Genomic DNA, 24,425 nt, shown 5'->3' with positions numbered 1-24,425 from the left:
CCACAATGTGGCAACAAGAGAACAGTAACTGCTGCTTGAATGTGTGGGCTGCCTTTCCTCTTCACCTACAGAAGCAAGAGCCCAGACCTCCAGCTCAGGAAGTTCTAGTACTAAGATAGCTATTGCCACTACCTCTATGTAGCAGTCGAGGAGGCTGAGTTGAGGAGCTATAAACAGATGCATACTTCCATAAAATCTAGATTTCATCTTCAGGAGTGTGAGGAGATGGTGAAATGACAAGTCTGTCCCTGGCTATTTACAGAATTTACGGCTCCTGTCTTCTCTCATCCAGTCTTGTAGTTTCAATCAGTAACTCCATACTCCACTAATACTGCCAAAAAATGTTTTCCAATTCCTTAACAAAACTAAGATGAATGCTCTTGAATTTAAGGTGTATCAGTAGAGGTAGAAGAAAGTCAACTCTATTCCACGATTAATTTGGTAAAAAGTTACTCCTTTATCACTGAAGTTATTTTTTGACCACACAAGGAGCTTTCCACTCTTTATCAGCTGTATCAGTATTTGTAGAGATGAAAAAAATTAAATGCTTACAGGGTCAACAGATTTCTAAGACATGGCTGTCTTTCAAAGTAACCTAACTTTCAGGTTATAGTCATAATGAATGAGCTTACTGGTTTACTTTGTGATTTCTGTTGTCGGTATTCCACATCAGAACATCACGCAGAACAGTGGCAGTTAAAGAGTTAATGTTCTTGTTCTGTGCTAGTGCCAGAACCATTTTGGTTCCTGGAGGTTAAGGGCCATGAGAAGGAAGTGGGGTGGGATTCTGGCCCGGACCCCAGCTGCTCTCTGCCTCCGACCGTCTCAGCTCACTGCAGAGCAAAGCACATGCTTCCCTTGCACTATCATGGTTCACCTCCTACTTTAGGTACTCTCGCCTCTTTGATTTTGTTTGATTTGGTTACATTTAGTAAATTCCCATTCCTCCTCAGATTGCTGCCATTATGTTTTCTCTTTGTTAAAGCTATCTGCTCGCTCTCTGCCCTTCCCCGTCTCCAGGAACCCATGGCTAGCAGGGTTGTGCTGGGAACCTTTCCTCTTTTTTTCCCTTTTCCCAGGGCCTGTGCCCCCCTGTCACAGACTGATATCTAGGGGTAAGCCCGTGACACTGGCATAATGTGACTTTCAACTTCTTTAAGATACAATGACTTTCAGCTCTGCCACGGCTGTTATGTTCTTTCATAGTAATCATTTACTATTGATCTAAAATTGGTTACAAAATTTACTGCTCCTTTCACATTGTTAGCCATTTTTTCCTTTTGCAACAGCAAATACTGGTATTCTGTCAAAGCACATACAAGCTGCAGTTACATGACCTCTGCAGGAAAAGTACAGTCTGAGGTGAAGTTCCTTGTTTTTCCTTCTTTTGGAGCACAATACAAAAACTGGAGTGAGGTCAAATGAACTTTGTTCTAAGCATAAAAGCTCCTGCTGCACAAAAATCCTTAATGAGATAGGAAATATTAACTGCAGAAACTTTTCAGCACTCACTTATGGGTACATCATAATGGTTAGTACAACAAAGCACATGTATTGGCTTACTTTATTTCAGGAGTAATAACAATTTCTGCTGCTAAACTGTCTGATGGTTCTTGTGTTCCTAGGGGCATCAATCCTGTGTCAGGAGAAGTAAAACATTTAACAAGCAGACCAGTTATTTTCTTTTACAGAAACAGTAATAAGTTTTGTTCTGCAAGTTTGTAACTCTAGAGTAATGCTATAAATATGGAAAATGGCACAGAGTCAAGCTACAGCAGGACAGGCACAATTTCATTCAGAAAACAACTGTTAATTCTCTCTACAGAGAATCTGGTCAACATGATTTTTTGGTGCATTTTCTGCTTATGGTCTTTATTAGAAGGCTGTCTAACAATACAAATACATCACAACACATGAAATACCATAAACACCCGAGAAAGCATAAGTAATTTTCTTCAGACTGACTAGACAGTTCAGAAATACATCCTAGAACTACCACAGTGAGGGGGAGACAAAGTTCTGATCAACTGAAATCAGAAGTTATGCAAGTTTTGAGTAGTAGAAGCAGCTTCTCATTGATGCTTTCAAAGAATTCTAAATTTATTTTCTCCTAAACAAAGCACAACCAGTACTCTTCAGATAAATCTCTAGAAAAAGATGCTTTTCATCTTCATATTTGTTACCTGTGGTGGTGAGTTGGCCCTCCTGTGCTTGTACACACCTGAGTTCTTCAATAGTTTCTTTCAAAGAATCCCTTTCTGTTCTTAATCTCTAAATAATCAGAAAGAGAATAAATATAAGTTTAGGCACTACCATTCCATCTTCAAACTATAGAATTTGACAAAAGGCATACAGCATCAATACTTTCAAAAGAACTGAATGTGATATCAGAGTCTGCTTTTCAAATTAAGGCATCTCAGCCTATTTCATGACAGAATAAGAAGAAATTTAAAGTATTTCACACAAACTGTTATTTGGAGGAGGTCTGATGCTCTGCTAACACAGCTATGAGGAGTAAAAGCATTAGGATATAAGGTAATACAATCATTCACATTAGTGACACAAAGTACTGAAGCCCGATATTAAACAGTATGTACAAGAACCGTTAAGCCATCTTCCTCTTTCCCTCATTGGGGGTTTGTTCCAAGGGAAAGTCAAGTGAGAAGACACTGCAGGTGTTTCCCTCACCAAGAATCAAGACTTAGCCAGCAGTGAAATAAAAGGCATGATCAACACAAAACAAAAACTTCACTAACTTAGTTTTGTTTCCCTTTCAGCCGTGAAAGTGTGAGTAGCAGTTCCGTAACTCCTTCCTGGTGTGTGCCAACTAGACCTGCCATTCACCAGCCAGCATCTCATGTATTTAGAAATACTAGTTGCTTAAGACTTAGTCCAAAGAACTGAAAAACAGAACAGGCCAATCTCGGGATCTAGATAGGTAGGTCTAAAGTAGCATCATGTAAATACTCTCATTTGACAGAAATCTCCTTTTGGCAAAAATGAGAATTTACAAGTAATACCAGGTTTTAGTCCAGAAAGATGCCAAGAGTGAGAATTGAAAGGAGAGACTAGCAACTATTTAAAGATGTAAGTTGTAGTGTGCTTCAATATCAGAAATATCCAGCATCACTAAAAGGCCCAAGTCAGACCTCAACTCTGCTGTGCATATTGATATCTCCTTGAATCTGAACACATTAGTGTTTGATTCAGATATGTATTTTATATTTCAGCCCAAATAGATTAAGAACTTGGAAAACCGTTGGCAAAGACTACATTGGTGAGGTGTGGCAGAGGCCTCTGTTGTATTTCTGAATCCTATCCAGGAAACTCTGGTACAACTGTCAAAACAAACGGGATACAGTGTGTGTTCTGTTAGCACAGCAAGCCATTTCATAAGTCTAGCCATTTAAAAGCTGGTTTTACTACAAATACAGAAAAATGGCTACTCAGAGGAGTGTTCAAATTCAGCCGCTGAAAGCAAAGATTCTGCAGTCTGTTACATCAGAAGACATTAAGCTAATTGATCAAACACTAGAATATTTTAATAAATAGACAAAGTTCAAAGTCTTCATTTGTATAGTGAATACAAAGTCAAGTCATCAAATAATATTACTTCTCAAACTACAGACCACAGAAGTGAAATTCACCTACAAAGCTGGAGATATCAAACACTGCACTGCACTTTGCCTGAATATAAAGAAAAGGACAAAACTGATTTCTCTAACGGCCTCTAAAATGACAAAACACCAGCACATAGCTTCTGATTTGTGATGGGCAATGCAGTGATATGTATATGACAGCTGGGAAGAATAGGTAACATCGGTGGTGAATCACTAATACAAATGTTGAGAATCTTCAGCTATAAACTATTTCTCAAAGGTGCATATTGATTCAGAAGAAAGTATTGAAAAACATCCTAAGTAAAAAGAACATGCTGTTAGCCAGGCAGTAAAACTGAAAACTGTACAACAGTCACCTGCAATTCAGATCCTTTGTGCAAGACAAAATGGTCTGTCAAGCAACAAATAAGCAACAAACACACTCTTACCACTGTTAAGTGTAACAAAACTGGAAAAACAAGCTTTAAATAAGCGGAGATGAAAGCCAAAGCACAAATGGTTACTATAAGCATTCCAGTCTGAGCTGAAGAGCAAATGGAAGTGATAACGTCAATTGTTCAGAGTAGTTAAAAAAAACAAAACAAAAAAAAAAAAAAAAACAAAAAAAAAAAAATGGAAATCAGGGACCTGTGAACTGAAAATTATTGAAGATTTTCTATTTTACAGGTATTGTTTAAGAGTAAGGGCTGACATTTCTTGAAAATAACTAATGGGCAACACGATGTATTGAAGGAAATGCCTACAAAGAATCCGCCTGAGGGATAAATGGACTTAGACTTCAAACAAGCCTGAGAAATTTCTAACTCACAAGTGTCAGCCATGCTTAGGAGCACTGCAAATGCATTCCTATGAAGAAAAGAACTCAACAAAAAAAAACAAACACTGAAACAAACTGGTGCAAAACAAGAGTATGCAAGAAAAATCAGAAGGACTGGTCTTAGCAAGAGGGGACAGAGTAATTCATCTCAGAATCATCAGCAGTAAATGACAGAGAGGAACAGAACAGACCAGCCCTGTGTATTCCATGTTGACATTACAAGACAGATCAATGAACTGTCATGAAAGGCAAGATTTTAACAATGGAAACGTCCTTCTAAAAGACTCCAAAGCCTCTTGTTGCAGTGTTCGAGACTCCATAAAGAGAAGCATGCAGATGGATCTCAAAGAAAGATCTAAATAAATAAATAAAACAGGAGTTATAGGAAGATGCTGCAAAAAATACCTACTTTAAAATAGTCATTCAGAATACCTGGCAATTACACTGAGCATTTATTAACCTTCTCATGAGGAAAGGGCAAGAAGCAATTTCAGATCTCAGCTGGGAAGGTTCTTCTTTTTAAAGAAGTGTTGCATATGATTTTAGTCACTTAATTCTATGCTGTACAGTTCTTAAAATTTAAAAAGGATCTCATAAAATACACACGAAGAAATTAAGTGAAAAAAAGGCTTCCTAGTTTTAAAAGGTTGCTCTAAATGGCTAATTTTTATTATGACATCTCTCTGTTACAAAGGACACAAAGTTGCTTTCACTGCTAGCAAAAAAAACACCCCACCACCTTGGCACTTACATCTTTTTCTTTTTGGAGACTGTCTACTTTTTCTTTCAGCCGTTTGCATTCATAATCTAATTTATCAGCTTTCTTGGATTCTTCAGATAACCTGTTTTGTAGTTCAACTGCCTGTGAGAACAAGAATCAATAATTTGTCTGCAAATATTAGTATTAAAACAAAATACATATGACACAAGTAGCCAATTACCATGCACCATAAGTTATTTTTGTAAAACAAGTGAAAAGCTTATCTATAGGACTTCTAAAAACTGTCTGATGTTCTGTGTTTCAGTAAAACTAGCAGCATTCAAGTAGTAGATCTCATGACAACGACAAGAAGCAAAACCTGTAGAACACATTCAGTATATCTACAAACAGGACTTTAAGCCTAAACATGGCTAATAGGGGAGAAAAAAAAAAAGAAAAAAGTTATATACTTCTATGCATCACATTGTTCAGAAGCAGTAGAAAAATCCTCCTGCTTTCTGAGAAGCCAAGGGAAAAAAAAAAAGCCTTTGATGACATTACATGATCTACAGCTGTTGTTACGCCTCACTCAGAACTCAACCACCAGTTTATGTAGTCAGGTAATGTCCCTTAACCTGAGATTTACTTAATGGTTTTCTTTGTACTCTAATATGAAGATTTGGCCAGAGGCTTATAATCAGTTTACTTCCGCATGAAATACACGTCTAACAGAGTCAAGTATACACTTTCAATTACAGATCAATAAAGAGCTTATTAGATAAGTAGAAATCCAAAAGCTGAGCAGAAACAATCAGTGAACAGAAGGCAAAACAGCTGAGTTTTGCCTTTCTAAAGTTCTCAATCTTTACTAACAAAATCTCATTCTCAGACGTTAGTGATACTCATAATGTAGAAAGCATAGAAGCAAGTAATCTGAATAAAGACTGATCTGCAAATAACATAAGCTGAATGATGATTCAGCTGAAGACATAAAGCTTCTTCAGAAGCAATTCATAAGGTGGCTTTCTCATGGGTTTCAGATTACAGAGGAAGTGACTAATTGTCAGTGCAAAGCAGTAGCTGTGCCTACATAAGACTGCCTGGCAGTTCCAATTACATTTTATTTCCACTGTGAACAACTGTAAGAATATAACTACCAGGCCTGAAAATCTGCATGGTCTTTGTGTTAGAATGAAAGATACGGAGTGTTTTGATTTTTTGCTTTGTTTTTTGTTTTTCTTTCTTTCTTTCTCTTTAAATAAAGATTTAAAATAAAAAATGTCTGTCATTTCTGAGATCAGAGGGAAAAAAAAAATTCACAATGCTAGATTTGAAAATAATGTTGCAGATGTGACTTCCATCACAGCGGATACGAAAGGAATGGAGGCCTTCATTCTGCCCTCTCTGTAAAATAGGTATATTCCTACCTCAACTGGAATAAATGCATTGATGTCTGTAATCAAGCTATGATAATGCTACACAGAAAACCACAGAAGGAAATAAACTGCCCAAAATCAGGATTTGGGAGTGTTCACAAAGATACACAGCTACACGGTAATGCAGAAGATTAAAATAATAATAATAATAATAATAATAATAATAATAATAATAATAATAATAATAATAATAATAATAATAATAATGAATGAACTGCCATCACATTTACTGAGCGTTATCTGACATGTGGAATGAGTAAAGCAGTAATCTGGCAAAGAAAAGCAGGACATACTGTTAAAAATGTATCAGAACACACATGCACAAAGGGGCTGAATTAAAATTACAAAAATAATCATGGAATCTGCACAGTTGAACTCTTTATGTTGCAATAAAATGTTTCTTAGAAAATGCTTGCACTTGCTTTCAGAAAAGCAAGCAAAGCCTCCTAAGTAAGTGCAATGTCTCCAGGTACAATGTGCCACCACCAGCATCATCTTAATGGAAATAGTACATAAAATTAGATTTCCTTGCAGATTATTGTAACATTTTAAATTTTCACCTGCACAGCACAGAGCTTCTAAGCCAAAGAAATGCCTCCAATAACTCCATTGCTGACATCATCTTAAGTGGGGCTGAATTCCTCCACACAACAGAGAAAGCACATTCCACTACTGTAGTAAACAACAGTATCTGAATCTTTACATCTAGCTTAATTTTTACAGCAAAATTTAGGATTCACAGAAAATAAAGTGACAGTTCACAATTCATAGCCAGCTTCCAAAAAATAAAATAAAATCCAACAGGACACGTAAGGTATAGGCACTCCGTGATCATTTTGAAACACTGTAAGAAACTGTCACTTCTCATATGAGGCACCTGATGTTAATGCCAGTCTCAGATAGTGGACCAGTTCTGTACAAATTATCAGCACCTCAAATGGGAAGTCTCACCCTTAGAGCACAGGAAAGGAACAGTACTTTTTGCAGAACAAATGACAGAGCTTCCCCTTCCAAAATCCTTACCTCAGTTAAGTACAGTCAGATGCAGACACGAAGGTTACACAATTATCACAGAATCACAGAACTGTAGGGGCTGGAAGGGACCTCCAGAGATCATTGAGTCCAACCCCCCTTGCCAAAGCAGGTCCAATACAGAAGAGGCTGCACAGGTAGGTGTCCAAGGAAGGTCTTGAATTACTTCACGGAAGGAGACTCTGCAGCCTTCCTGGGCAGCCTGTTCCAATGCTCCATCAGCTTCACTGTGAAGAAGTTCTTTTGCATATTGCTGTGTAACTTCCTGTACTCCAATTTATGGCCATTTCCCCTTATCCTGGCCCCACAGACCACTGAAAAGAGGTTGGCCATATCGTTAAGTATGGAAACAAAGGGATACTTATAAACATTTAGCAGATTCCCCTCTCAGTCTTCCTTTCTGAACAGACCAAGGTCACCCAGCCTTTCTTTGTAGAGGAGATGCTCCAGGCCCCTTTTCATCTTCTTGGCTCTCTACTGGACTCATACCAGGAGATCCCAGTCTTTTTTGTACTGTGGAGCCCTGAACTGTGTACAGCCCTCTAGGTAAGGCCTGACCAGGGCAGAGTAGAGAAGAAGGATCACCTCCCTTGACCTGTTGGACACACTTCTTCTCACGACCCCAGGATCCCCCTGGCCTTCTTGGCCACCAGGGCACACGGATGGCTCATGGCCAACCTGCTGTCCACCAAGACCCCCAGGTCCTTCTCCACAGAGCTCCTCTCCAGGTCAGCCCTGGACCTCTCCTGATACATGCATTTATTCATTCCCAGGTGCAAAACTCTACACTCACTTTTGTTAAATCTCATCTGGTTTTTCACTGCCCAGCTCTCCAACCTGTCCAGCTCCTGCTAAATGGCAACACAGTTTTCTGGCCTGTTCCACATTTCATGAAGCTGCTTATTTCCCTTTATCTTATCCACAAGCTCCTTGCTCATTCATGTAGGTCTCCTGCCACCCTTCCCCAGTTTCCTACTCTTAGGGATGCACTGATCTCAAGCTTGGAAGAAGTGTTGTTTAAATGTTGCCCAGCTCTCACAAGCTCCCTTAACCTTCAAGCACTCTAGTCCATGAGATACTTATACTTGTGTACTCAGCTGTTAAAGGCAAGGAATATTTATTGCTAGTAAACATGACACTATTTCTGTGTGAAAGGTTACTGCTTTCTGTATTCACTTTTCACTTTGATTGTTATATCAATATTTTTCTGATCCAAGTTCTTTTCCTCTCCTGGAATCATATGAACTGTACATACAATCAGCCTAAAGGGGCTAAACTTGTTAACTTAGCAGAGAAGATGACCACATGCAGGAAAAAAGTTTTCAAGACTCTGGAACACATGTTGTACCAGGGCTTGTAGTTCATGGTTGTTTTTGTGTTCTTATTCTCCTGTAAGTTGGCACATACATGTAAGTATGGTAACATGATCACCTGGAGTATCAGATCAGGCAGAAATACATATCAGGCACTACTCGTCTAACAAACCAGCCTCTGTCTGACCCTGAAACAAGAATCTAAGAATTATGTCTATATCAGTGTAGAAGCAGAGAGATTAGAACATCTTCCTTCTTTACAGAAACAGGATCACGTGAAGCCTTATTAAGCAAAAAAACAAAAAAACAACAACAACAACAAAAAAAAAAAAACAACAGATGTGCTTCACCCCAAAGACTGTGCTTATCAAAAATTCTGTGCTCTTCTGGGTGCATACAAACAACAAGGACAGTATACAACCTTCTCTCTTTAGACCTGTGCATAACTAGATATTCATACGTATCAGGCAAACTAGGAAACAAATATACTTAACTAAGGAAGTAACTTACCGTAGCTGTGGTACATCCATCATTGCTGTAAATTTCCAAGTAGAAAGTATATATTTTGTCTTAAAGAAGAGGCTGTAACCCAAGCCTTACTAGTGAGTTCGAGAAAAAGAATTCTCACACCCACTGGTTTTTGAAAAGTAAGAAGTTGCGCATGCTGACAAACACATATGTCAGTGAAACTCAAACAGATATAAGAATTATGGGAACAGATTAGAAAGGCAGTACCTAAAAAACAAGTAAGGAGATGTTCATCATTTGTATTTTACTTCGTGCTATTAGCTGTGTTATGACAAGGAAGTGTTTAAAAATGCAGTGGAATGTTGTGTTGACTATGACTTTCTCACCTGTCTCTTACATATCTCCAGCTGACTGCGTGCTGCATTGGCCTTCCTTCGCTCTTCTTCCAGGCTGACAGTATTTTGCATGTACACTGTATTCTTTTCTTCTAAGAGTTTCACTTGCCGACGCAAATCACCCAGGTCTTCTAATTTTTTCTTATAAGACTCCACTTGGCTTTCTAACTTGGCTACTTTATCAGAAGAATGCCTGGAAAGAAAAATTTGTATCAAATTTGTACTCCAAAAGCTAAGAAAATCAAATGCCCTGAAGTTTCCTTCATGTTTATAAGTCAAGTACAAGACATCCCATGGCATCACAAGTAACACAAGAAAGTGATCATATCCTCAGCAGGTATTTTCATTTCTAAACTTAATTTCCTTCCACCATCTGTTAATTCAAATAGCTGCTCAAATAGGTCTTTCTGAAAGTATTATTTGAACACAAGTCTGTACCATCTTGAAGGTCACAGTACACATTTAAAGTTTATTCATTGTGGCCAGCTGCTTCTCACTGAGGCCAAATGTGCAAGCTGCACTAATAGCTGAGTTAGGAGAAACAATGGAGCCTAAGTCCATCCTCCGGTACAGATCCATGCAGGAATCCTGGTATTCCTGGACACAGAGGAAGGACACCTCAGAACACCAACTGAAGCAAAATTTAGTATTTTTTTAAAAAAAACTCTCCTTCTGGCTGACCAACATAATTTCAGGAATGAAGGTGCTTAGTGTGACTCACAAGGTGAAGTAGCAATTGGGGAGCAATAAGACCATGATTACTCAGACCATTAACAGAGTTTAAATGTGGAGTATGTACTGGAAAGACTGAAGGCAAAAGTTAATAAACAGTAGGATATGATCATCTTCACTGAATCGGTAGGGAAAAACGGTACTGATCATACAGCAGTTAGATCAGGCTTAACAGAAAGAAAAGTAAACAACACAGTGAAGAGAGAGACAAGATTATGGTTGTTACTTGGAAGTTGCATGAAGCATATGATACACACGTTAAGAGACGAACAAGTTAGAATTTTTTGGAACCCCTCTGTCTCTCAGGATGACAAAACTGAGATAGTAGAACCCATAATGAAATTAGAACAACCTGATACATTGCCAGGAAGACAGCGGCCCTTATTTTTCTGCTCCCTAACACTATCCCAGCTTCATTTTGAATTACTTTACATACTCAGTTGCCTGAGAAATCGGGAGAATTCCACATTGATGATCAACTTATGAAATGCTGGTGCAAGTCAAATCTTTGTAACTCCTAAATAAGGAGAGATTCTATCTGAAAGAAGACTATTTTTGAACCTTCCCACACAGAAAATGTATGGAATTCTGCAGTACCGTGGGCTCATAACTGACATTAAAGACAGAGAACATAAAGATAGATGCTGCTGAAATAAATCCAGAGAATTATAAAAGTCAGTATTATAATAAGTCACGTTAGCCTTGGTAGAAAGAAAAATTCACGAGTGGCAGTCAACCTGAACAACCGATGGCAGCAAGAAACCCTTGCTAAAGGATTACACTCCGCAGCAAACGGGATATACACCTTCAGCACAGTCAGTCATCACAACTATGGGTGCCAAAATCCAGCAGCAAAAACAGCTGCCACATATTTATATCATACAGCGGCTTGGTTGGAAGGGACCTCAAAGATCATGAATCTAACTCCCCTGATGCTTGCAGGGTAATCATCCTCCACACTTAGTGCTAGACCAGGCTACCCAAGGCCCCATTCAACCTGGCCTTGAACATCTCCAGGGGTGGGGCATACACAACCTCTCTGAGCAGCCTGTTCCAGCACCTCACCACTCTCATGGCAAAGAACTTCCCTCTGATATCCTACCTAAAATCTTCCCTCCCTCAAATTATAGCCATTTCAACTTGTCCTGCTATTATCTACCTTTCAAAGAGTTGACTCCCCTCCTGCTTATAGGATCCCTTTAGGTACTGGAAGGCTGCTATTAGGTCACACTGCAGCCTTCTCCCAGCTGAACAAGTCCAGCTCCCTCAGCCTATCTTTGTAAGGGAGGTGCTCCAGCCCTCTGATCATCTTAGTCCTCCTCTGGACCCTCTCCAGCAGCCCCCCATCTGCTCCAGACAGGGCCTCGCAAGGGCAGAATAGAGAGGGACAATCACCTCCCCGTCCCTCCTGGCCTGCTTTTCTGACGGAGCCCAGGATACCACTTGCTTTCCAAGCTGGAAGAGCACAATGCTGGCTCATGTTCAGTTTTTCATCCATCAAGACCCCCCCTCATCCTTCTCTGCAGAGCTACTCCCAAGGATTGCTCCTCCTAGACTGTAATGCCTGGGATGCTTCTAGCCCAAGAGCAAAACATTGCACTTTGCTGTGATGAACCTAATTAGATTCACCCAGGCCCACCTTCCAAGTCTGTTGACATCCTCCTAAATAGCATCCCTTCCACTGTGTCAAATGCACCACTCAGCTTGGTGTCATCAGCAAACTTGCTGAGTGTGCACTCAATTCCATCTTCAGTGTCAATAATTAAGATGTTTAAGAGCAACAGTCCCAAGACAGTCCCCTGAGGGACACCGCTTGTGACTAGCCTCCACCTGAACACAGAACCACTGATCACCACCACCCTTTGTCTGCTGTCATTCAACCAATTCCTTATCCACCAGGCGGTCCAACTGTCAAATTCACATCTCTCCAATTTGGACAACGAACCAAAGTGCCAGCCAAAGTGCAAACAACACAATACCACAAAAGGCCTATCTCATTGACAAGAATGGACTCCCATATCATGAAAGGGACAGTAAGTGAAGAACAGCCTGCACTCAGAAATCAGTATGTGACTTGTTATGGCCATAAGACAGTGTAACACTGTTACATTTGCTAATACTTTTATGTGCCTAATCAGTAGATAACGTATTTGCTTAAGCAAAACTGTGGTGGTCTGTGTACCTCAGTACATCGATTTCATCCTTCAGAGACTGAGCTTCCTCTGCCAACGTGGTAAGCTCTTCTGTCTGTTGTCTCAATTCAGCTATCTCCTTCTCCAATTCTTCACAGCGTATTCTATAGTCATCTTTGGCAGCTTCTAATCTGTAGAGATAATGTAAAACGGAAAATAACTCCTTAGCTTGACCCAGAGTTATCTTTCTTCACCATCATTCTAACAATACATCTTTTCCAAGAAGACTTACACTGGAAAGGAAAACAGCAGTCTAACATGCAACATCACATACACACCTAAATGCCAGGCTTATTGGAAAAAGACAGTAGCAGATTGCGTTCTGATGATTTTAATCTGATCTCAGTATTTCTATTTGGAACATGACAAGGTTGTGATCTTCTAATGGAAAGCCAGCTTTTTTTGGAAGACTTTTTTTTGTCACTCTACTTTTTCAGAAATGGATTTTCAAACAGAAATTTCCACCCTTTTTCATCTTGAGCTGTACAGAGTTTGAATTTGATAACTTTATCCTAGGAGTTTATTTGGCTGTTCCAGTTCCACATACTTTTAACAGCACTGATCTGGTTGCCAGATGTACTATATGCTGTAGAGCTCTCATTGAGGAGTTTATTATTTATTCTCGCAGCCTTACTTGTTCTTAAAACCTTTGAAGAATCAAGTCATTTAGTAACCTGTGTTTTGACCAGCACATAAACAGAATAAAAGTTTCATCTACACTATATACAGGCAAAGCTGCACTAACCTGGCAGTGGACAAGGGGTATAACTACGAGAAATTCTGTTAAAGCATTTAAAAGAGTAGAAACAAACAGGTTGCATCATAAAATACTATCCTAATTCTGATCCAAAACTAAAATGAAGACAATCCAAAAGAAGTACAAGCAAGAAAAAAAAAAAAAGTGCTTTGTTAGTTAAAGGATTTCAGTAGGAAACAGCAAGAATAGAGAATAACAGAGGATAAATATGATCAGCAGGCCACCTGTAAGCCAAATACAATTAAGGCTGGAATTTTGGTAGCCCCAAACTGTCAAAAGGACACAGAAGTAAGACTGGAATAACAACACCAGACCACATTTTTTATCAGTTAGGTTGTACATACTTCCTGTTTGGTTGGGTAGAGCTGGAGAAAGAGCACAGACATAAGACAGCACATACTAAGAAAGAAGGGGAAGGACTTGAAGAACTGGAAGACAGGCTTCAGGTAAAAATGATTTACAAAGCCCTCCAAAACCTGAAACTAGAGTAACTGGCAATGCAGACAATGAATAAGGGGAGAAGATCTATTTAATGTGAATAGGAAATAGTCAGAAGGCTCACGTACATATAACTTCAGAGAACAGATATGAATAAGCAGAGTTAAAGGGTTTACACTAAAGAGATACCACAATACCATTCCTTCACAGGGTAGACATACAGAAACAAGAAAACATATCAGCTGCAACAAAAGAGAAACATTAAATATTTTTCAGGAAACTGGAGGGAGATGATGCACCTGAATACTCTGAAAAGAGGCTAGGCAGGACAAATGGAAATGACAAAACAGACAAAGAAGTTACTTGACAATTGGCAAAATTATTTGAAAATCACAATAGGAAAAGAGGGCAGGAAAAGGAAAAGAAGGGAGAGAAATACTACAGTCTCAGTCACAAAGGAGAGGGAAAGCATAGCAATAAGCATGAAAAGACAACAGTGAAGTAAGTAGGTTGGTTTTCCTCAGCATTATGGGCTGAGAGAGGCTGAAAGCAACAGTTAAAAGAATCAGGAAGGATAAACTAAATTTTCATCCACTGGGGAAATGCAAAAGAGGAATAGAGCTCAATAGCTCAAAATCTCCATCTTTCAGACATAAAATATTTTGTTTCCAGACATAAGAGAAGAACATACTTTGTTGCATACTCCTACCACCCATCATAAATATTCACCTAGGAATTTGTACTGCAACATAAGAGAATCAGAATGATTTATACAAAGGAAAGCATTCTATCTTTCATCCCCACTGATTCTGAAATATCGATGAAATGATTGCACCTAAATAGTGTAAAACTTAATAGGGTAGAGGGGAACATGCAGACAGTATTTCAGCATTAATAAGCAACTTTCGATACTAGAACATGTGAAAAGGTCAATCTTAAAAAGCACTTCAAGAACTTCCCAACTACCACAGTACAGCCAACTCCAATAATTCAGACAGTGAAAAGAGAGACATATAGTCACGTCAGTTGTCAGCTACCAACAAGTTACAGGTAATTTCCCTACCTGAATGTTTCCTCTTGGAGTTGTTCTAGTTGCGCCTGCAGTTGCAAGTGCCTTCGACCAGCATGGCTGTTGGGATCTTCAATAGAGTCAGACTGATCTAAACGTTCCATCAAAATCTGGTTCTCAGCAAGCAAGCTACTCTTCTCCTCCTGAAGGGCTGCAACCTGTTTTAATAGTTACACAAACAGAATAATGCAACGATCCAGTTCTACGTATTTTTCCCCCCCGTGCATAATGAAGTAACAACACAATTTACAAATATAAACATGCAGGTTTCAAAAATCACATTTCCTAAGATCACATTGTAACATTAATAGATACTCAACTGCTATGTGATGTAGCTAGCATATGCCAGCATTAACAGCAGTATCTGCCACTCAGAAAACAATTCTTAACTGCAGTTCCTTGAAACACCTGAAGAAAACCCTCTTAGCTACCAAAGAACGCGATTTCAGTATATACAAAAACAAGTAAAACCAGCACTTCAGAGCAACAATTTTAAAACTGACTTCCAAAGGAAATGTTTATCAGTTCCGTAATGGATATCCAATGAATGAACAAAAAAAAAAAAAAAAAGAAAAAAAAGAAAAAAAGAAAAAAAAAAAGAACTTCACTCTTCACACTCTTCACACAAGTAAAGCAAAATAACCACAGTGAATTATCATGTAATTTTATTTCCCCTTTCAAATATTACATTACAGAACTACTTGTCTTTAGAAGCTTAAAAATGAACCTATTTCTATCCCAGCTATTATTAAATAGGTACCATGCAGAAAACTCACCTGCATATCTAACTCATGACATCTTTGGGCAATTTCTTCTTTTGCTGACAGAGCTTCATTCAGTTCTTCTGTAGTTTTCTTCAGCTACCATAAGCAACAAACATTTTTAGTTTCAGAGCTCTCTGTAAATCACGTAGAAAAGTTCTGAACTACATGACTATAAAATTATTTTAACTTAAGGTAACCTGTCGCATTTTATGAAGTTAAGGCAATCTTGCACTCACAAAGGAACAAAGAGGCAGATGGAAACACTGCTTAACTTGTGTGACAGAAGTAAACTTACTTAAGAGAGTGTTACAATAATCACATTTACTGTAGGAACAGCATCTGAAAACCCTGAGGAACTTTTCAACTCTGTACATGAAAATATTGTCAATACCACTTTTCTTTATGGATACAAAGAGTGGATAATTTTGGTTTTTAAATCTACTTTTTAAATAAACAAAGGATTGGAAGGTGGAATACAGGCAATGGACAATTAGGGTAAAATCTCTTTAATCACTTGGAATCTTACTTAGTAAGAATACAAATAGCATGGTGATGGAGAATCCAGATTTCTTCTGAAAAAAAAAAGGCACTGAATCTTACAATCAGTGCAAAATATTCACATATACCTCTCTACAGATTACATTTTCAAAGTTGCATTATCTTCTACATTTGTTACATGAACACTGTTAAGATGAAAGACAGCTAACCTGATTTATATGGAAATAGTGATATCTAGTACTAGTACTACAAATGATGCAATTTAGATGAGCTTTCTATGTTTTTTTGTTTGTTTGGGTTTTTTGTGTTTTTTTTTCCCTCCAAACATGAATGTCATATTTTACTTTTTCAAGTTAATTTACCCCAGAACTGAAATCTTCTCTGTTAAGTATGCAAAATAAGAACATTTGATTTATAAAACAAGATAATTCAAAATACTGAAGCTTAATTTTCCACTACTTAATTTCCCACGAAGGCCTTTTATGATTAGATTAAAAGGACAAGCTTCTTAATAATGCAAAATGACTGGGTGCTGATGTGCTATAATTGAAAGAGAAGAAAAATCCAGTCTTAGATACCTGCCGATCAAGGTCAAGGTAAGCATCATTTCCAACAGAGACAGGAGACTCTTTACTCATCAACTGCAATTAGATTACAGTGGATTAGAAAAGTCAAATATTTACTTTATATTAAAAGCCAAGCTTTAGTGAAATACCAAGATGATTTTAACCCCTGTGAGCTTCATTCTGACAACATCAGCTTTCTAATTCATTTTTATAAATGACATTCAGAAATAACTACTGAAATCCTCAGTCGAATGTAAAGATACATAAAATAAATATTACATCATGTCCTTTTTCTTCTATTAAAGCACATTTTTATTTACAATGCAACCAATGGTATGCTCTGCAGAACATTTTACTGAAGTGGCACTAGAATGATGATAGCTATCTACATATTCAAGGCCTGCCCTACATTGTTCTCTGCCAGTGGTTTTCAATTTTTGATCATCTGGAAGTTCACATTAGTTAACTAACCAAATAAATTAAAGTCAGAGTTAAGTCTAAATCAACTAATCATGCAAAACAGTGGAACTTCCTGTTCTGGACTTATATGCAATTTGCAACATAAACAATATGTAAATATATATAATATATATATATATATATATATATATATATATATATATATATATATATATATATATATTATATATATATATATATATAAACAATAAACAAAACATATTCTAAAAATAATATTCTTGAGAACAACCAATAAAATTCCTTTTATGATAACTAATGGAGGGTAGGGGGAAATTCTAAGTAAAGTGATATGCTTTAGTGAAAGAAAAAAACCAACCACCTCAAAATAAAAGAAGGTTTCTTTCCTAGCCCCAGTCACACTGACTCTACAAGTAGTTAGAAGTTAATTCGAATGTAACATAATAACATAAACTGTAGCCCAAGGACCATCTTCCACACATGTGCAGCAAACATACTATGCTTTTTATTATCACTAAAATTGTAATCAGCCCTGTAAGATGTTACTAACAAGAAAAGCACTGAAGAAACAGAATTTCTGTGATTGTAACCACATGCAATGCTTTACTATTTCGAAGCACAATTCAAGGAAGTCACAAATGAAAGAAGCTGAATCCAACAAAAATCAGGACAACAGTCCTTTACCGCCATCTTCTCAGGGCCTCCTGCCCAGCTGGCTGCTCTTGCCAGAGACAGGGCTTTCTTTATTTCTTTACTCCTGCCAGAAACCAGAGTTTTTGCATTACTTTCCATTGGCAAAGTTTCTTTGGTATGCAGCACAGAGCTTGCATTTTCTCTCCATCCTTTCTGTTTGTACCACCATGCACAAGAGCAAATCTCTGTTTGACATTTATGCTACTCAAATATTTATACATTTACATTTCTCTCCCTTTCTCCATCTCCCTACTTGGGATTTATCTGCACGCTATACGTTTAAATTCATCAGACAACCATGATGAGGTTTGTTGCTAGCTGCTTAATTCTTTCCATTTTGTCCATTTTTTTTACAAAGACAATCTACCCTGAAATGAAGATTTCCTCAAAACTCAGATTCCCTAGAACAGAAATCAGGAAGTCTCTACCCTCAGAGCTCTCTTGAAAAATAAAGACACACCTTTTTCAGTATCACATACAGAGGCTCTGTTCTTAGAGATGTTATATACAATTTCATTACATAATCACTCTAGCTTGTTTAAGTGCTTTCTTAGATGACTAACAGGAATCTCAAGACTATCCACACGCTCTTCATCTTGTTCAGATCCAACACCACTGTTCACAAATGCACGTCCCAGGAAACGTTAATACTATCCTTTAAGCCTTTACGTTCTTTCCAGCTGACAGCTCCCAAGCTGCACACTACCTGTAAGGGACAGTAGCATGGCCCTGACATTCAACATGTAATTTCTGTCTCTAGTACAACTTCCTCCTCAGAACATCAGCTTAATGAGCCCTTCACAAGACAAACTCAGGAGCAGTTCAATAGCCTGTAGAACCTGCTAGTGGCTACCCTGATGTTTCTGCTTTCCTGTCAAGAAAGCAAGCTGCAGCCAATAAGTCAGTGGGTTTTACCATTTATCCTCAACCTTTATGACTTGCTACACTTGAGAGATCTTAGCAGAAAAGACAAAATAAAAAAAAAAAATAAAATTCACAGTATGTCTGAGGTTGGTGTGGGCCTCTGGGTTAATCTGCTTCAATCTCTGCTCAAACAGGTGTGCTTTAGGGTGAGAAGGAACTGTCTTCTTAAGTCCTTGGCATGGCAATTAACAGTTCTTTCTTTCCAACCCTTCCCCCCAGTTTAAGTGCTATTAAATAATAAAGTGCTATTTTTTCCATTTAAGCCCAGTAGGTTGTTTTCTTTCTTTCTTTTTTTTTTTTTCTTAAGAAAACAAAGAATGGCAGATTTTTTTTTTTTTCAAAACTGTTTTCACGACTAAGATCATTTATGAAAACCACTGAAGTATCAAAAGGCATTTACAGATAAAGATGAATTACATAATACATTAGTAAAGCATAAAGAAGTCTTTTTAGATGCCTAATTTAGAAGAAAGAGTAACTGCTTGTCATGTACCTTGAAATGTTTAGATTAGATGACATATCAACTTTTCAGCTATGCATATATAGCTGCTCTCCTAGGCACTTCACTTTGGTTTCTCCTACACACTGCCTAGTCCAAGTCATTTAGATTCTAAGAGCTGTTGTAAGTCCAAGAAACAGAAAAACTCCATAAATACAATGAAGTATCACTCCTCCAAAGCCAAAGGCTGCAGAATCGCCCTGAAAAGACTCCTTAGTCCTGAACTCTTCTTTTCAAGGATGCTTTCTAACCTCTTTGATAAAGCATCATCCCCTGGTAAAGACCCTCCTCACTTGGTTCTTAATACCTTACATTCTAACTAGCTTCTTTTTTTGGAAGACAGCATTAAAATCACTTAAAACTACACTAGTCCACAAATATTAAGCTTCTGATCTTAAGTCAATTAATTTCAAACGTGTTTCAGAGGAACAGAACCTCATAATGTAATTTCTCTCCACTTCTGGTTGTTATACCTAAGAAAGGACACAAAAGCCATACAAGTTCAATGCTTATTCATCAAATGGCCAAATTATTGACTGCTTCAGATCGAGCCATTCTATCAAACTAAGTCTGCATCCAAGAGATTTTTCACAAAAGGAGGGAGGATGACAGAATACTTTCTATTTTAAGGCAATGCAGTAAAAAGTGATGCTGAAAGCTATGTTTAATAAAAGATGATATGAGAAAATTCAGAAAAATGTTACCTCATAGTTTAAGGGTGGGGTGAGGTGGGGGAGGGGGAGCAGAAGTAAAATATTGCCAAATTACAGCAAACCAGTTGCCTGTTCTTGGCAGCACTGACTGGAAGATGATTTTGGAAAAGGATTCTTTTGACAGCATTTCAGAAACACTGTCTGCAGTACTATACACACACACACTACATACATATATATACATACACATATGTGAGTTCGCAAACAGCCAATAGGAAGTAAGACTATAACAACAAAGAGTTCAGTGTAGAATGTAGTTTCTCCCATTCGTACTCAAGATGAAAAGTTATTACCAAGATTCCTGCTTCTCTGAGTGGCCTTCCATGCAGTAAACCTGCATGAATGAAGACTGATAGGTGCTTCAGACACAGAAGAAGTCACTCAGGAGATTCATGGTAACAGTGGTCATACTCTGGTTTACGTTACTTCTCCAATGTGCCTGCATATGTTTCTAATGCAATTCAGTAGTGACTGTTAACCATGAAATCCTTCACTGTGTAACTCTTCAGGCTGATCAGAAGAACCACTGCAGTCTCAGAAACAAACCAAGTTTCCAACAGTACTTTTACAAAACAGACTACAGAACATATGCCAGAATGTAAAAACATGCCTCACAAATACCTTCATTAACCTATCCATAATACAACATCCAACAAAACAATACTTTGCTAAACATTTATCTTTCTTTTCTTGTCCAGTAAAGAAAACATTAACAGCTCATGGAGTTTTACAACTACAAGGGAGAAATTTTTAAGAACATTTACAGGCTACTCACATAAAATCTAGTGCACTTCAGGAGACACGGGGTAAGGAAAAGATAAAGGAAAGAGAACTGAGGATCAAAAATATCTAGAAGTTTCAAATCTTCTAGATTTAAAGAAAAGTGGGACATTCAAGCAGAGTTCCATTACATAGAGCATATTTAAATAACTTTTTCATGAAAAATTAAGAAGAGATTCTTCTAAGTAAAATTGCAAAATCTGCACTTGTTACATTTACTTTTAACTGTCCTGTTTTGTTTTTTTAAAGTGAAAAAGTATATACTTCTGTAGTATGCTGAAAAGATGAACTTTTACACACTGTAGGTATTCCAGCATACCTCTTGAATTGCTGCCATGACCATATGTTGAACTGATTCTTCCATCATCATTATGGTCTGGATGTACTCTGGAGAATAAAAAAAAAAAAAAAAAAAAAGAAAGAAAGAAAAAAGCATTCTGGAATGTTACATACAAAACATGAGGTTGGAAGCTGCATTCCCCCTGCTAAATGACGAGATGCTGAAGACTGCACTAAGATGCACAAACACTGTTCAAGCGTTGCCCCAAAAAATTAAACAAGACTTCATCAGAAAGTCGGGTCAGACAAACCCAGGCTCACTAGAACACTGCATCCATTACAAATTATGTAATTACCATCTGAATTTTTTCTTCTTGTATTTCACATGATTCAGGCTATACAAGCACTCAATGTGAAGAGAGACTGTCCTTTTCTGCAAATTAATATTAGTGTCCTTTCTACATCCTTATTTCAAGTCATTTTCATACCTGTTTTTAGTTTTTGTTTTTATTTGTGTTATATCACAAATAAACTCCTCCCACCTTTCTCCCTGCCTCCCCTGTAAGTTCATGTGAGTTACTTGATAAGTACTTCTGCAAGATGAGGCAGTGCCAGAATGACACCTGATGTTTAGACCAAGTCAATGGATTTATGACTTGCCCAGTATGATACAGTTTCCAACCAGATATGACCATTTCTATAAAGAATACCTACATTCTCTAATGATCCACGGAAGTGGGAGATACTGGGGATCAGTATCACAAATTGATCAATTACATAATGCGAAACCTCACACAAAATACATAAAATTACATTGCTCAGATATTTTCATTTAGTATGCTTCTAATGTTCAGTCTCACAGTGCAACAGAATTCAGTAATAAAACATACTTCTCACTCAAGGGTGCCAAATAATCACTAAAAGAAATAAAGAGAATCCTACATATGACAGAGAGGATAGACGGCCTAATGCAACAGACTCATTTGCTTATTTGTTGAAGAAAATTACCCCTACTTTAATTAATAAGAAAGCCAGACTTTCACTTCATCAAAGGAGCAGTAGAAACAATTTCAGATTAGAGAGTAACACTTAAAAAAGGTGGAACAGGTAAATCAGTTAAGAAAGCTAAGATGCACCACCATACAAAATGGCACAGAGGTCTAAAAGCCCACCCACTATTCGGGCAGAAAAGAAACTGCAATGATTTAAATCACCAAGCAAAAAATTTTTATGCAATTTTAATATAAATACCTAAACATAATTTCATTTATCCACCTATTTTATGTACATGTTTCCGTGCTTCTCATTTTAAATCTGAGGAATAAACTGAAGTTTCTTTGTTATCTTAAACTGGCTTAAATTAAGTGGAATTTAAGGTAATTGGACAGCAAAGACATACTGCACCAAAACATATGGCAAGTTTACAGCAAGAGACTTGGAGTGATAACTACTGTCTGCACAGTCCACCATATCCTCTGAAGCATCTGCAGGAAAGTGAACGGGTCCCTGTTTTAACTGTGCAGGTTAGATAGACAGCTGGTAGTACAAGAGAATCAAAATTGTCTTTCAGAGAGAGATCAAGAAATTTCAGTTTTGGAATTCCTTTTCAGCTCAAGAAATAAAACTTGAAAATACGTATGTGGGGAGCAAAACCTGCTCCACAGTTTGAGAATGCAAAGCCAGTGAAACTCAAAACAGAAGTTATCTGAAAGGCAAAATAATGCTATCTTTGACAAAATATTGATTTGTCTCTAATGACAGCTTGAGAAATATCATTTTCTCTGGGAACAAACATTTTCAAACCTTAGTACCTTGCTTCTGTTCACAATTCACAGCACATCCCAGAATAAGCTGAAGCATTCTTCCAAGCTCTGCAGCATCAGCATGCTCTCCAATCAGGTTAACATCAGGAAGGATGAAGTCATTTATCTGTTGTCCAAGAATCTGTATAAAGACCCAGAATATCTGTATCAATGGACATACAGTTTATGTATATAAACTTCAACATATAAACATAATTAACAGGAAGTGCTCACTTTTTGCTTTAGTATAGTTTTCAGTTCACCTTTAAAACAAACTAAATTGAGTAATGCCAGCCGAATATAACAGAACTTTGAGTATTAAACCATCCATAATCTTTGATACTATTAATATTTGGCAGAACACAAACCTGTCCCAATTAATAAGAAACTACTCATTATAAACTTAGTAAGATTTGCTTATTCTGGGTAAGAAAGTAACAGAGGCAGCCTCAAAAGAAAATCCACCATTACATCTAGTTTTTTAGCTGGCACGAAACACTTTACATAAGTCTCACATTTCACCCCACTGGAAAGCCAAAATTAAAATGTTTCACTTATACAAAACATGTATCTAGCACTGATGGATGACAAACATGAGACTATAAAACACTTGATCACCCAGTCCCACACTTCCAGTAAATTCAACCATATTTAGCAAGTCCTAGAGCTGAAAAGGATAGTTTAATGGGAAAGAATTTGAGGTAGTAGTACAACATATAATTAAGCAACCCACACACAGATATACAAAGAAAAATAAAAAATCCTGAAAAACATAAGAAAGAAAACATGTGACTTATAATTAATGTAATTTGATTTATAATTAAGAAGGATTTACATTAATGATTGTCAGTAGAAGAAATTAATTCTGCTGGATTTCAAAGAGCTTTCAGGGAGCTGAAAATATGAATATGAAATGTGGAATTAAATGCATCTCTGACACATTAATTGCAGATAAAAAGAAACTGTCATTTCTTAAGCAGAGTGCAATAAAGAAACAATGACTACGGAGGGGATCAGTCACTTGTTTGCTGAATGCTCGTTTTGACTTTAACATTCAGGAATTAAAAAAAAATTTTAAAAAAAATAGAAAAGTAGGTAAAGGAATTTATTTAAAAAAAAAAAATTCTAACAGATTTATATAAGGAATAGAAAGAAATCAAGCCAAGTTTGCCAGGGCTAGGTTTTGTGCATTTGCTGTGGCTAGGTTTGTCCTCGTTTCGTTTGTTTTCTCTGGTCTTTTTAAAAATTTCTTTCTTTAATTTTATTTTATTTTTTTAATTATTATTCGTAACAGCTTTCTCAAAGCATGAGCACCAGCACAAACAAAAACTCTGCATACTGGAAAGAACATATGAATTGTATTAAAAATAATTCCTTTATGTCATTCTGGTGAGAAAGCAAGAATTCTATGAACACATCAAACATAAAAACATTACCACTGTATACAGGCTGCAGTAACATAGTAAAACATAATATTATTTGAATGATTCAAGCGTGGTA

General features: G+C 37.3%; 1 protein-coding gene across 5 annotated transcripts in view; it reads right to left on the bottom strand.

Annotated features, from left to right (window-relative positions):
- Positions 1-24,425, bottom strand: part of HOOK3 (hook microtubule tethering protein 3) — a 67,364-nt gene that overhangs the window by 14,593 nt on the left and 28,346 nt on the right. For 3 of the 5 annotated variants that reach the window (XM_085528272.1, XM_015849553.3, XM_085528273.1), the window contains 10 exons: positions 22,935-23,067; positions 21,164-21,231; positions 16,810-16,872; positions 15,746-15,829; positions 14,964-15,127; positions 12,696-12,836; positions 9,773-9,974; positions 5,189-5,299; positions 2,184-2,271; positions 1,564-1,636 (listed from right to left, as the gene is read on the bottom strand). In XM_085528272.1, coding sequence (XP_085384398.1) covers positions 1,564-1,636; positions 2,184-2,271; positions 5,189-5,299; positions 9,773-9,974; positions 12,696-12,836; positions 14,964-15,127; positions 15,746-15,829; positions 16,810-16,872; positions 21,164-21,231; positions 22,935-23,067 — 1,127 coding nt within the window. Of the gene's footprint in view, positions 1-1,563; positions 1,637-2,182; positions 2,272-5,188; positions 5,300-7,596; positions 7,920-9,772; positions 9,975-12,695; positions 12,837-14,963; positions 15,128-15,745; positions 15,830-16,809; positions 16,873-21,163; positions 21,232-22,934; positions 23,068-24,425 lie in introns of those variants that run through there. The other 2 variants (XR_014939169.1, XM_085528271.1) reach the window with 2 other exon arrangements.

This window comes from Coturnix japonica, chromosome Z, assembly GCF_054131305.1.
Source record: "Coturnix japonica strain WE chromosome Z, WE-NBRP24, whole genome shotgun sequence".
Lineage (NCBI taxonomy): Eukaryota > Metazoa > Chordata > Aves > Galliformes > Phasianidae > Coturnix > Coturnix japonica.
This window is presented reverse-complemented; position numbering and strand designations above follow the sequence as displayed.